We start from the raw sequence: 12923 nt of genomic DNA, 5'->3' as shown, positions 1-12923 counted from the left end.
GCGGTAGTATAGTTAAGATATCAGATTTAGATATTAATTTAGAGCCAACAAATTGAAGTGGCTACTTTTACTACTACAACAAAGGGTTTTTATGAAATTTTCTAAGATTTTTTATTGAATTTTTTATAGAATTTTTATATACGGTTAACTACTGTTATATTATGTGTATATTGTAGCCTATAATAGTTTAGATTTGTATCAGGTTGTCGTCATTTTCTTCTGAGGAGATCTCATTGTGTTTAATGTTGTGTAAATTCGATTTTATTTTTAATTTCTATTCCAAGGAGATCAAAATGGCTATAAACGAAAAGTTCAAAGAATTTGTTTTGAGCTGTATGTCCATTTTACGTTTTGGACTTGTATTTGCTGTCATTCTCTTCGGCCAGCAGGTGATTAACATCATTTTAACTCGTTACAAAATAAGAGTAATGCATAAATTCTGATCGATTACCACATATGGTCCGAAAATTATGAATTTTACTTGAAAGTTATTTCCAGAAATTGTGTAACCTGAAATCATTTAGTATTTAAATATTTGCATTACTAACATAAAATTTGTTCACAGACAAGAGGTTTCTTTGTTGGTGTTATCTCAGGTCACATAAGTGTAAATGCTTTAGATGGGACCTACCTTGGAATATCTTTAATAAACCTTATGGGGCATCTTCCTATGTTGGGGGTGACATCTGCTATAGATTATCTTGGTATGAGAGCCTTAGCAGATCCTTCAACACACCGAGAGGTCAGTTTACTTCAAAGAAAAAGTAATATTATTATATTATATATATTAATTATTAATTATCATGAAATTCGTAAATCCATTTTGTTATAGTAACAATTTAATCTACGTCTCTAGAAGCTTGAAATATGATTGCTGATCTTCTCCTGATAAATGTGAAACTAAAGCAGTCCTATTGTTTCTGATAATATTCCCTCTCCAGGTGGGGTTGATAGTACAACGTACTCTCATGGTTTGTATAGTCGTCTCCTTCCCACTCATATCCATCCTACTCCTTCTTAAACCCATGTTACTTTACATCCATCAGAAGCCAGAAGTATTGGAGTCAACAACTTCTGTCCTGCATATGGTAGGGAATCTGCCAACAAACCTGAGCAGTAGTTATTTTTAGTTTCACGTTGCGTTGTTAACAGTCATAGATAATTTAAGTTTGTTCATGTTTTTAAGAAGTTCGTATTTTGTACATCATCTAAGTTACTACTTTGTCTAAGTTATTACTTTGTCTAAGTTACTACTTTGTCTGAGTTACTACTTTGTCTTAGTTACTACTTTGTCTAAGTTACTACTTTGTCTAAGTCACTACTTTGTCTAAGTTACTACTTTGTCTAAGTCACTACTTTGTCTAAGTCACTACTTTGTCTAAGTTACTACTTTGTCTAAGTCACTACTTTGTCTAAGTTACTACTTTGTCTAAGTTATTACTTTGTCTAAGTTACTACTTTGTCTGAGTTACTACTTTGTCTTAGTTACTACTTTGTCTAAGTTACTACTTTGTCTAAGTCACTACTTTGTCTAAGTCACTACTTTGTCTAAGTTACTACTTTGTCTAAGTTACTACTTTGTCTAAGTCACTACTTTGTCTAAGTTACTACTTTGTCTAAGTTACTACTTTGTCTAAGTCACTACTTTGTCTAAGTTACTACTTTGTCTAAGTCACTACTTTGTCTAAGTTACTACTTTGTCTAAGTTACTACTTTGTCTAAGTTACTACTTTGTCTAAGTCACTACTTTGTCTAAGTTACTACTTTGTCTAAGTTACTACTTTGTCTAAGTCACTACTTTGTCTAAGTTACTACTTTGTCTAAGTTACTACTTTGTCTAAGTCACTACTTTGTCTAAGTCACTACTTTGTCTAAGTTATTACTTTGTCTAAGTTACTACTTTGTCTAAGTCACTACTTTGTCTAAGTCACTACTTTGTCTAAGTTACTACTTTGTCTAAGTTACTACTTTGTCTAAGTCACTACTTTGTCTTAGTTACTACTTTGTCTAAGTTACTACTTTGTCTAAGTCACTACTTTGTCTAAGTCACTACTTTGTCTAAGTCACTACTTTGTCTAAGTCACTACTTTGTCTAAGTTACTACTTTGTCTAAGTCACTACTTTGTCTAAGTCACTACTTTGTCTAAGTTACTACTTTGTCTAAGTTACTACTTTGTCTAAGTCACTACTTTGTCTAAGTCACTACTTTGTCTAAGTTACTACTTTGTCTAAGTTACTACTTTGTCTAAGTCACTACTTTGTCTAAGTTACTACTTTGTCTAAGTTACTACTTTGTCTAAGTCACTACTTTGTCTAAGTTACTACTTTGTCTAAGTTACTACTTTGTCTAAGTCACTACTTTGTCTAAGTCACTACTTTGTCTAAGTTATTACTTTGTCTAAGTTATTACTTTGTCTAAGTCACTACTTTGTCCAAGTTACTACTTTGTCTAAGTTACTACTTTGTCTAAGTTACTACTTTGTCTAAGTTACTACTTTGTCTAAGTTACTACTTTGTCTAAGTTACTACTTTGTCTAAGTTACTACTTTGTCTAAGTCACTACTTTGTCTAAGTTACTACTTTGTCTAAGTTACTACTTTGTCTAAGTTACTACTTTGTTTAAGTTACTACTTTGTCTAAGTTACTACTTTGTCTAAGTTACTACTTTGTCTAAGTTACTACTTTGTCTAAGTTACTACTTTGTCTGAGTTACTACTTTGTCTAAGTTACTACTTTGTCTAAGTTACTACTTTGTCTAAGTTACTACTACTAGTACACAGAAAGTTATAATCTAATAGATCATCTGGATAATATGTGTGCTTAATCATTATGCTGTAATGTAGATATGGGCTTTAACAAAAAGAATATGTATGATGAACAACACATAATGCATTATTTCTGATATTTCACAATAGAAGATGTGGATATATTAAGACGCAACGTTTAATATTATGAAGGAGTATATTAAGACGCAATGAAACTACCGGACTACGATGTATGGGGACTTGCCACCCCATGGCAACATTAAAATATATCGAGTCTGTTGCTTCGTTTCCTGTTAATATAAAACTCCGTTACAAATTGAACTAGGATCTGGCAATACTACACCTTAGATCAATAAATATGATAAAGTAATGTATAACTAGACTTAAGTAAAAGTATGATAGAATATAGAAAACAAAATAGTTTACTGCTTGAAAGCTTAGTAATAAACTGTGAGAGTGGTCAACGTAAATAAAACTGTTCCGATACAACCAAAGCAATTATAGCTTACGTAAGAGGTAACATGCATAAAAGGAGGCCTCACACACACTATAATTACATGCAGTCATTAACTGTGAAATTATGCCAGTGTCTGTCGTCTGAGGATACACGCTGGCTGACAATTAATAAATAATTTAAGATATCTATGTAAGATTTTCCGTTCAAAATTCTGGGTAATCAGTTTATCAATTAATAATTTAACTTCATGAATAAATTCATTCAATACTGAGGAGGATTTGCATATCCTATACAGTTCACCTACAATTAATACTCCATACAAATTACAAAGGTTTCACGGGTACGTTGGAGTTAAGGTTAGGAAAAGTAACGACTTAAAACTGAAATCACGTCGTTTTTATATAATTTAGTGTAGAAACGATGTTCAGAATATTAATGTCTAAATCAAGAAAAGTCGTAGATAAATTGCTAGAGTTTGTAACTACAATCTTCAACTCTACAGGGTAAATATCCTTGCAAATTATATCGACAGTCTTATGACTAATATTAGGTGTAGTAAAATCATCAATATATCGACTATCATGTTTCAATGTGTGAACCACAGGGTTCTTATTTTTAACTTGCAATGTAATGTAATCATGCTCGTACCAGTTTAGAAATAGGTCAGCGACCTGGGAATCACATCCCATTGTTACTTAGTCCATATTTACACAGTACACAGTACACAGTACACAGTACACAGTACACAGTACACAGTACACAGTACACAGTACACAGTACACAGTACACAGTACACAGTACACAGTACACAGTACACAGTACACAGTACACAGTACACAGTACACAGTACACAGTACACAGTACACAGTACACAGTACACACCTGGAATAAATTTAGAAGTTACCAGTTAGATCCACTTTTAGCAGGACAGGACTGGAAACTTAGGATCCACATTGATAACTTGATAAAAAACATTAGCTATGTGTAACTAATAACATTAGCTATGTGTAACTAATAACATTAGCTATGTGTAACTAATAACATTAGCTATGTGTAACTAATAACATTAGCTATGTGTAACTAATAACATGTTAGTTATTATTATCTCCCAGCTACAGGTCATTGTTTTTCTTTAAAGGTATGTAAGAGGATAGAAATCTAAACTAATCATTGAAACGGGATTAGTTTCCCTGACAACGATATAAAATCCACCGCTTTCTTATTGTGTCACCTAACCGTCACCTAGCATTTACATGGGTGAATGTACTAGAAGTAGTGAATATTAGTAAAGTTCCCCTCACATTTGATGGAGTAGAGTGCACAGCTTAAATGGTATGATCACGTCTCACGTAGTCTTCAAAAATAATACATTTGCTATTTATTGAGAGGGCACGCAGACCAAACCAACTATATTTACCTCAATTCTCTAGTCTTTTCAGACGCAGAATCTTCTACACTCTCTGACTTCTTCTGATGTCTGGGACTGACGACCCCAGATGTAGCTTTCAACGACGTTTTAAGGGCCCAACGTTCAGCTGTTCATCAGGGTTAAACTGGGCAGGGTCTTTCGGCCAGCTGCCAGTTGTCACTCCAGGTCTTGTTGTAGCGACTAAGCCAGATAGTGTAGGAACCTTTCAGGGACACCACCGCTGTTGTGTTAAGTGCCCTCTTCTTCTTTGCCCGGGTGATGTTAAGGAAGTTGAAAATTCGGGGTAATGTGTGGTGGTAAAATCCACGACATCCAACTTCTACTGTAAAGAGATATCCTTCCCAGCCTGCGGTCTCGATCTCCACCATTAGCTCTTCGTATCTCTTCTCTTTCCGGGATCTCTGGTCCTCAAAGTTCTCCTCGTTTCCACAGGTCAGCTCTATCAGGATGACTTTCCTGAGTGTGTTAGAGTATATTACCACATCAGGTCTGAGAGCTGTGTTGACAATATGTTGGGGGAATTGTCTTGTCCTTTCGTCCTCATCAAACACTAGTTTCCAGTCGTTACCTTCCTCTAGAAGATGAGGTTCTTCTGTAAGCCGTACTTCGGGTTTCCTGTAGGTTCCTTTTCCGGATACGAACTTCCTCCACTCTCTCTTTACTTCTGTCTTTGGGGTAGCACTGTTTATCTCCCTCAGCTTCTCTGCAATTGGTTGCACGATTACCCTGAGCACCTGATCATGTCTCCAATTATACCTTCCTTGTTTAAGCGACACTGGGCAACACGTTAGAATGTGCTTTAGATTGCACTGCTGACGCCGACAAAGGAGACAGTTGTTCGTGGAGCTGTAGTTCCAAAGCTGGAGGTTGCTAGGTGTACTTGCAACGTCGTGGATGGCATTTAGGTGGAACTTTGTCAGCTCGGGGCTCAAGGTATACAGCAGGCTTTGCCAGCCAGTGTCTAGCTGCATGGTGTTCTCCCAGGTTAGAAACTTTCCTTGGACTCTCTTATCGTAGAGAGTTTGAAGGAGCTCCTCTTCTTTCAGAGACTTAATTATCTCCACCAGTTGCTCCTTTTTGTTCTTCTTCCTCCTCTGATCACCGAATCCAATACCGGCTCCTTCCCTGGTCTGCACGTAGCCAATCAGTTCTTTGAAGTAGAGGTCTCTCTCCCTATTAGTCAGCTCCTTGGTGTAGTCCCATCTCTTCTTGTCTCTGTTGGTGTTTTCTCTGTACTCGAAAACCTCCCTCACTTTGGGGTCAACCGATGTCTTCAGCATATAGGCCTTGGACACCTGTAGACATTTGTACAGGTTGGAGATCTGCTTTAACGATAGTCCAAAGTGGTCTTTTGATCTGTACAGCACACTATTCGATATGGAAGTAGTAACTCCAAGCCATTTCTTCAAGTATCTGGTACAAAGAGCCTCTAGTGTCTGGATGAATGATACTGGGAGGTTGTATATCATAATATTCCACTGTACTTTGCTAGTTAGCATGTGGTTGTAGATCCAGCACTTGCTTGGTCCAGAGAGCTCCGCCATGTCTACTTTTTCCAGCTGGCCTGAAAGTTGAGTGGTGATTAGCTCTCTCGTCTCATCTTGGCCCAGGTTGACGTAGATCCAGTGACCAAGGAACTTTATCGGTGTGTCACCAAGGTACGCTACTTTCTCGTTTGCAATGATGATCTCAGGGTCAAACGATCTGTAGGTATTGTCCACTACCTTCATTCCGAGAGCAATACACTTGCTGGGTTTAGCTCTCATCGTCCTTGTCCATGCTAAGAATTCCTCCATTTGCCCGACCAGCCTCTTCATTTTGTCGAGTCTGTCAGACAGCAGGGTGAGATCATCTGCAAAAGCTCTGTTTGTAGTTGGCTCAGAGCTGAACGACGGCTTGTATCCCATTGTTCTGTCGACCTGAAGTAAATTCAAGAGTAGGTTGAATGCTATTAAGAATAGCACGACAGAAAGCGGGTCCCCTTGAAACAACCCGATTAGGTAGTAGAACCACTCACTCTTCCACTTCTTCGTCTTCACCCGTACTACCAGTTCGTCGTAGTACTTGACAATATATTGGACCACTTCTTCCGGGAACTTGTAGTGCCGAAGCGCAAACACTATCAGCTCATGGGGTACTCTCCCATAAGCATTCATAAGATCCACCCATACTGCATACACCTGTCTTCAACAAGTGTATATATAATTATACAAGTGTATAATATAACACAGCACTTCTTTAACTATTTGACAGTGAGAATAATAATAGTAGTAATCTGGTAGTGTTGGTTACGTTATATCAAAAATATATAGTTATATAAGTTATATAACTTATATAACTTATATAACTTATATAACTTATATAACTTATATAACTTATATAACTTATATAAGTTATGTAAATACAAACTGACACCTCAATACATTCTAACTTCACTCTTGATGTCGAGTTAATTCCATGTCTCTATAATAGTGTTAGTTTAAATTACTACAGACTGGTATTTACCGCCCCGTATTGATACCTTTGTAATTGATACCTTTGTAATTGATACCTTTGTAATTGATACATTTCAGTCGTTGGCAATAGTACCTATAAACGCAGTGTCGCTGTGCATGGCAAAGTACTTGTTTATATTAAACAAACAAAGAGCTGTGGTTTACAGGTAAATATTATAATATTATATTATTACACCCCAGTTCCATGGCCGGATATTATGCCAAATTATTAGACGGAGGTCCATTTCCCGTAGATCATCTCCGGAGATGATTCTCCGGCTCCGTCTACTGTATTATACGGAGATGAAGCTCTCCGGGAATTTAACGGAGATTAATTCATACAGAATCAACAAAATTACCGTAGATGGTCTCCGGTAGTGGAACTGCCAACCGGAGAAATATCCGGAGAAATATCAGTAGACGATCTCCGTCTAATAATTCGGCATAATATCCGGCCATGGAACTGGGGGGTAAGGGGTTATGAATCTTGTTAATCGTCATGCAGAGTGATTATTGCAATATCATGCTCGATACTACGAAAGTGAAGCGACGTCATGTAATGACACGTGATCACTGATCATATGGTTACAACCTTATCACGTGGTTATAACCTTATCACGTGGTTACAACGTTATCACGTGGTTACAACGTTATCACGTGGTTACAACGTTATCACGTGGTTACAACGTTATCACGTGGTTATAACGTTATCACGTGGTTACAACGTTATCACGTGGTTATAACGTTATCACGTGGTTACAACGTTATCACGTGGTTACAAAGTTATCACGTGGTTACAACGTTATCACGTGGTTACAACGTTATCACGTGGTTACAACCTTATCACGTGGTTACAACGTTATCACGTGGTTACAACGTTATCACGGGGTTACAACGTTATCACGTGGTTACAACGTTATCACGTGGTTACAGCGTTATCACGTGGTTACAACGTTATCACGTGGTTACAACGTTATCACGTGGTTACAACGTTATCACGTGGTTACAACGTTATCACGTGGTTATAACGTTATCACGTGGTTACAACGTTATCACGTGGTTACAACGTTATCACGTGGTTACAACGTTATCACGTGGTTACAACGTTATCACGTGGTTACAACGTTATCACGTGGTTACAACGTTATCACGTGGTTACAACGTTATCACGTGGTTACAACCTTATCACGTGGTTACAACGTTATCACGTGGTTACAACGTTATCACGTGGTTACAACGTTATCACGTGGTTACAACGTTATCACGTGGTTACAACGTCATCACGTGGTTACAACGTTATCACGTGGTTATAACCTTATCACGTGGTTATAACGTTTGAGTGTTGAATTTCTTCTAGAATAAATCATAAAGAACTGCCAAATTTCTTAAGATAAGATGAAAACGAACAGAATAAACAATCAAGGAATAAAAAGGAATAGAAAGGAATAAAAGGGAATACAAAGGAATACAAAGGAATAGAAGCCAGAAGGGAATAGAAGGGAATATAAGGGGCAGATTTAACTAGTTAATTAATTAATAATATTTACATTATAAATTTACCGAGTTTTTAAAACTCGCTGTAATATTTTCAGTGTAATAGTGACCTTGGGTGGCGCTCTTGCTACTTTAACTCTAGTAACGTTCTCGTTTAATGCTAATGTTGAGGTAAGATCGAGTTGCCTTTAATTCTTTAATTCGTTACATTTATAATCATACATTCCTTTTTAATCATTCATTAGTTTACAAAAATAATTCATCACATTTTAAAAACTTTGTTGTTATATAGAATGCTATACTTGGGCCAAGGAACAATGTCTATTCAGTATTCACTGTTGCTGTATTTATTTAATGTGTTTAAGGAACACCCCTAATATTATCTAATGGAGCTGAGCTGAATCACTTCTCATGTTTCTAATACACCCCCAGTGTAATATTAAACATTAAACATCACCAACTCATTACACTGTCCCTTCTACAAAGTGTGATTACTTAAGGGGGGGGGGGGGGGGGGGGGGTTACTTAACCACGATTACAAAGTGTGATTACTTAAGGGGGCCGGGGGGGGTTACTTAACCACGATTACAAAGTGTGATTACTTAAGGGGGGGGGGGTTACTTAACCACGATTACAAAGTGTGATTACTTAAGGGGGGGGGGGTTACTTAACCACGATTACAAAGTGTGATTACTTAAGGGGGCCGGGGGGGGGGGTTACTTAACCACGATTACAAAGTGTGATTACTTAAGGGGGCCGGGGGGGGGGTTACTTAACCACGATTACAAAGTGTGATTACTTAAGGGGGGGGGGGGGGGGTTACTTAACCACTATTATTAAAACTACTACTACTACAGACACTACACTGGTGCTACACAATATCAGAGTTACTACAGCCGCTACTTCTACTCGCCTACTTTCACTTCAAAAAGGTTACTTTTTATTTCAATACTTTCACTTATCAGTAAAGGTTCGCTTTTTGGTTAAGTTAACTGTTTTTAGCGGTTACCAGGGAGATTTAAAAAAGTCTAAATATAGTTTAGATAATTATAGACTGTTATCCCATGTAATAAGAACAGAAAATTGTATAATGAACATGACATTAAATATCTAAATATTACCTACATTAGACATGAACTACATTTCAACAATACACTTCTTGCTTATAGTTGTGTATATTATAAAACAATTACCCACAATTACCCACTAAACTCTGTGTTACATTTCCGGTGTGTGTAGTGTGTGTAGTGTGCAGTGTGTGTAGTGTGTGTAGTGTACACATATATTTAATATATAATAGCATGTGTTATGTTTAGAATATGAGTGTCATGCACGCAGTATCGTGTTGTTCAACTGTTCAGTTTAGTCATAGTCACATTAATATAGAAATGTGTGGGGGCCAGGGGGGGGGGGGAAAGGTTTCAAAGAGAATTTCGAAAACTTGTTTTTAAGGTTGTATACAGACTGTTAACGTTACATCACTGTGCCGTAGTGATAAAACGTTAAGACTAAAGACTATAGTGATATAGTCTAAAGTGCTTAAGTTTATGATAGCTGTCAGGTGTGTTGGCAAGTTGCCAAATCTATAACGTATCCTGACAGTATTATTTGTTTAAAGTTAGACATTGTTAAGCATTTTTTAGACTTGTCACGTCTTTCTTGAAAGTCAAAGTGTATAGTTATTAGTTACGCACTAAAAGTTAGATTAAAATATCCTTCTTTCAGCCTCACTCACACACCTGGGGAGGGTTTACAATTCTATCTCTCGGACAATGGAGTAACACACTGATAACAGGGCTGCCTAGCTGTGGTCTTATCATGCTCGAGTGGGGTACGTGCTAACACACGCGCTAACACACGCGCTAACACACGCACTAACACACGCACTAACACACGCACTAACACACGCGCTAACACACGCGCTAACACACGCGCTAACACACACGCTAACACATGCGCTAACACACGCGCTAACACACACGCTAACACACACGCTAACACACGCGCTGACACACGCGCTAACACACGCGCTAACACATGCGCTCACTTCATACATGCTTACTAAAACTATTGTTTGAGTGGCTGTTTTTTATAGGTTCAATGTGAATGATCATTCAGCAAACTACTTATCTCTCCACAGGAATGTAATATTCCTTATCTCTCCACAGGAATGTAATATTCCTTATCTCTCCACAGGAATGTAATATTCCTTATCTCTCCACAGGAATGTAATATTCCTTATCTCTCCACAGGAATGTAATATTCCTTATCTCTCCACAGGAATGTAATATTCCTTATCTCTCCACAGGAATGTAATATTCCTTATCTCTCCACAGGAATGTAATATTCCTTATCTCTCCACAGGAATGTAATATTCCTTATCTCTCTCCACAGGAATGTAATATTCCTTATCTCTCTCCACAGGAATGTAATATTCCTTATCCCTCCACAGGAATGTAATATTCCTTATCCCTCCACAGGAATGTAATATTCCTTATCCCTCCACAGGAATGTAATATTCCTTATCTCTCCACAGGAATGTAATATTCCTTATCTCTGTACCACAGGAATGTAATATTCCTTATCTCCACAGGAATGTACGAAGTATTTTTACTGATAGTTGGAAGTAGAGATCCCGATGTTTTTAAAGTCAATGCTATTGGTTTTACTGTTATCTCCATCTCTTATCTGGTAAGGGAGCCTTTTTGTGGATACTAGCTCTTTATCAACTACATTTTATTACTGTAATGTCTTTTAGATACATATAATATTCATAATTCAAGTTTAAAAGTGTAATCGAGTTTATTCATTAAATTATTCATCATTATTATGTGATAATCTTGTAAGATTTCCTTTATTTCCTTACTGCAGCTCTTAACCTCAATAGTGACAATTTGATTTAAACTGAGCGTTCAAAATATCGACAATCTTCAATTTGCTAATTTATCTAAAACGAGCTTTTGTCTGAAATGTTAAACGTCGCTTCATTAGCTATATTGCTCCGTCCTGTTGTTGTTCAATGTACCTACATTTACATGTAATACAGTGGAGCGTAATGAAGGTATAAAGATTGATAATGGTTATCATGAACAATGAACATGATCAAACAGCAGAGTTGAACATACTTTATAGTTTGTATGGTTCCAGTATATTCTCAAAACTCTCTTTGATAGCATTGCCAATTATCTCAGTTACAATACGGTCTCAGTGTCGCAGCAACTACACACATTTCACAGTCAGTGGCGTCAGGAAAAGTAAGTTCAGCAATTATTACAATTATTACAACTATTATAAATGATTATACGCATAATATTAAATAACAATGACTTGAAACTATAATTTGAATCGATATGGGCATAAATAATATATTCATATAATCTTGCGAACTGGGGCACACTTCAAATTAAATAAATTAAATAGCATAATTAAGATTTAAGTGAATGAGACCTGCAGTTGTAGTAACCAGGCACGTAGCCAGGGGAGCTGCAGTTGTAGTAACCAGTATTAACCCACCTCAGGTTGATAACGCCAGGAAGTATATAAGAAGTACAATATTCTCATCTCTTCTCACTTCTACTCTACTTGTAGCCAGCGGTCTTGCATGTTAGTAATTAGTAGTAATTAGTAATTAGTAGTGTGGATTAGTAATTAGTAGTGTGTAATTAGTAATTAGTAGTGTGGATTAGTAATTAGTAGTGTGGATTAGTAATTAGTAGTGTGGATTAGTAATTAGTAGTATGGATTAATAATTAGTAGTGTGGATTAGTAATTAGTAGTGTGGATTAGTAATTAGTAGTAATTAGTAATTAGTAGTGTGGATTAGTAATTAGTAGTGTGGATTAATAATTAGTAGTGTGGATTAGTAATTAGTAGTGTGGATTAATAATTAGTAGTGTGGATTAGTAATTAGTAGTGTGGATTAGTAATTAGTAGTATGGATTAATAATTAGTAGTGTGGATTAATAATTAGTAGTGTGGATTAGTAATTAGTAGTGTGGATTAGTAATTAGTAGTATGGATTAATAATTAGTAGTGTGGATTAGTAATTAGTAGTGTGGATTAGTAATTAGTAGTAATTAGTAATTAGTAGTGTGGATTAGTAATTAGTAGTGTGGATTAATAATTAGTAGTGTGGATTAGTAATTAGTAGTGTGGATTAGTAATTAGTAGTATGGATTAATAATTAGTAGTGTGGATTAGTAATTAGTAGTGTGGATTAGTAATTAGTAGTGTGGATTAGTAATTAGTAGTATGGATTAATATTAGTAGTGTGGATTTAATAA

The 12923-nt window shown here is 36.4% G+C and overlaps 2 protein-coding genes across 2 annotated transcripts in view; one reads left to right on the top strand and one right to left on the bottom strand.

Moving 5' to 3' along the window:
- LOC134814179 (ras-like GTP-binding protein RHO) overlaps positions 1–12923 on the bottom strand; it is an 81852-nt gene that overhangs the window by 21249 nt on the left and 47680 nt on the right. The gene's annotated exons all lie outside the window — the stretch shown is intronic.
- LOC134814178 (multidrug and toxin extrusion protein 1-like) overlaps positions 289–12923 on the top strand; it is a 55851-nt gene continuing 43216 nt past the window's right edge. Inside the window, exons 1-10 of the mRNA XM_063822226.1 lie at positions 289–389; positions 566–742; positions 942–1088; positions 7225–7313; positions 8739–8811; positions 9498–9572; positions 10366–10471; positions 11234–11331; positions 11832–11894; positions 12159–12243. Coding sequence (XP_063678296.1) covers positions 294–389; positions 566–742; positions 942–1088; positions 7225–7313; positions 8739–8811; positions 9498–9572; positions 10366–10471; positions 11234–11331; positions 11832–11894; positions 12159–12243 — 1009 coding nt within the window. The 5' untranslated portion in view covers positions 289–293. The remainder of the gene's footprint in view (positions 390–565; positions 743–941; positions 1089–7224; positions 7314–8738; positions 8812–9497; positions 9573–10365; positions 10472–11233; positions 11332–11831; positions 11895–12158; positions 12244–12923) is intronic.

This window comes from Bolinopsis microptera, chromosome 4 (genome assembly GCF_026151205.1).
Source record: "Bolinopsis microptera isolate Bmic1 chromosome 4, MBARI_Bmic_1.0, whole genome shotgun sequence".
NCBI classification, from domain to species: domain Eukaryota; kingdom Metazoa; phylum Ctenophora; class Tentaculata; order Lobata; family Bolinopsidae; genus Bolinopsis; species Bolinopsis microptera.
This window is presented reverse-complemented; position numbering and strand designations above follow the sequence as displayed.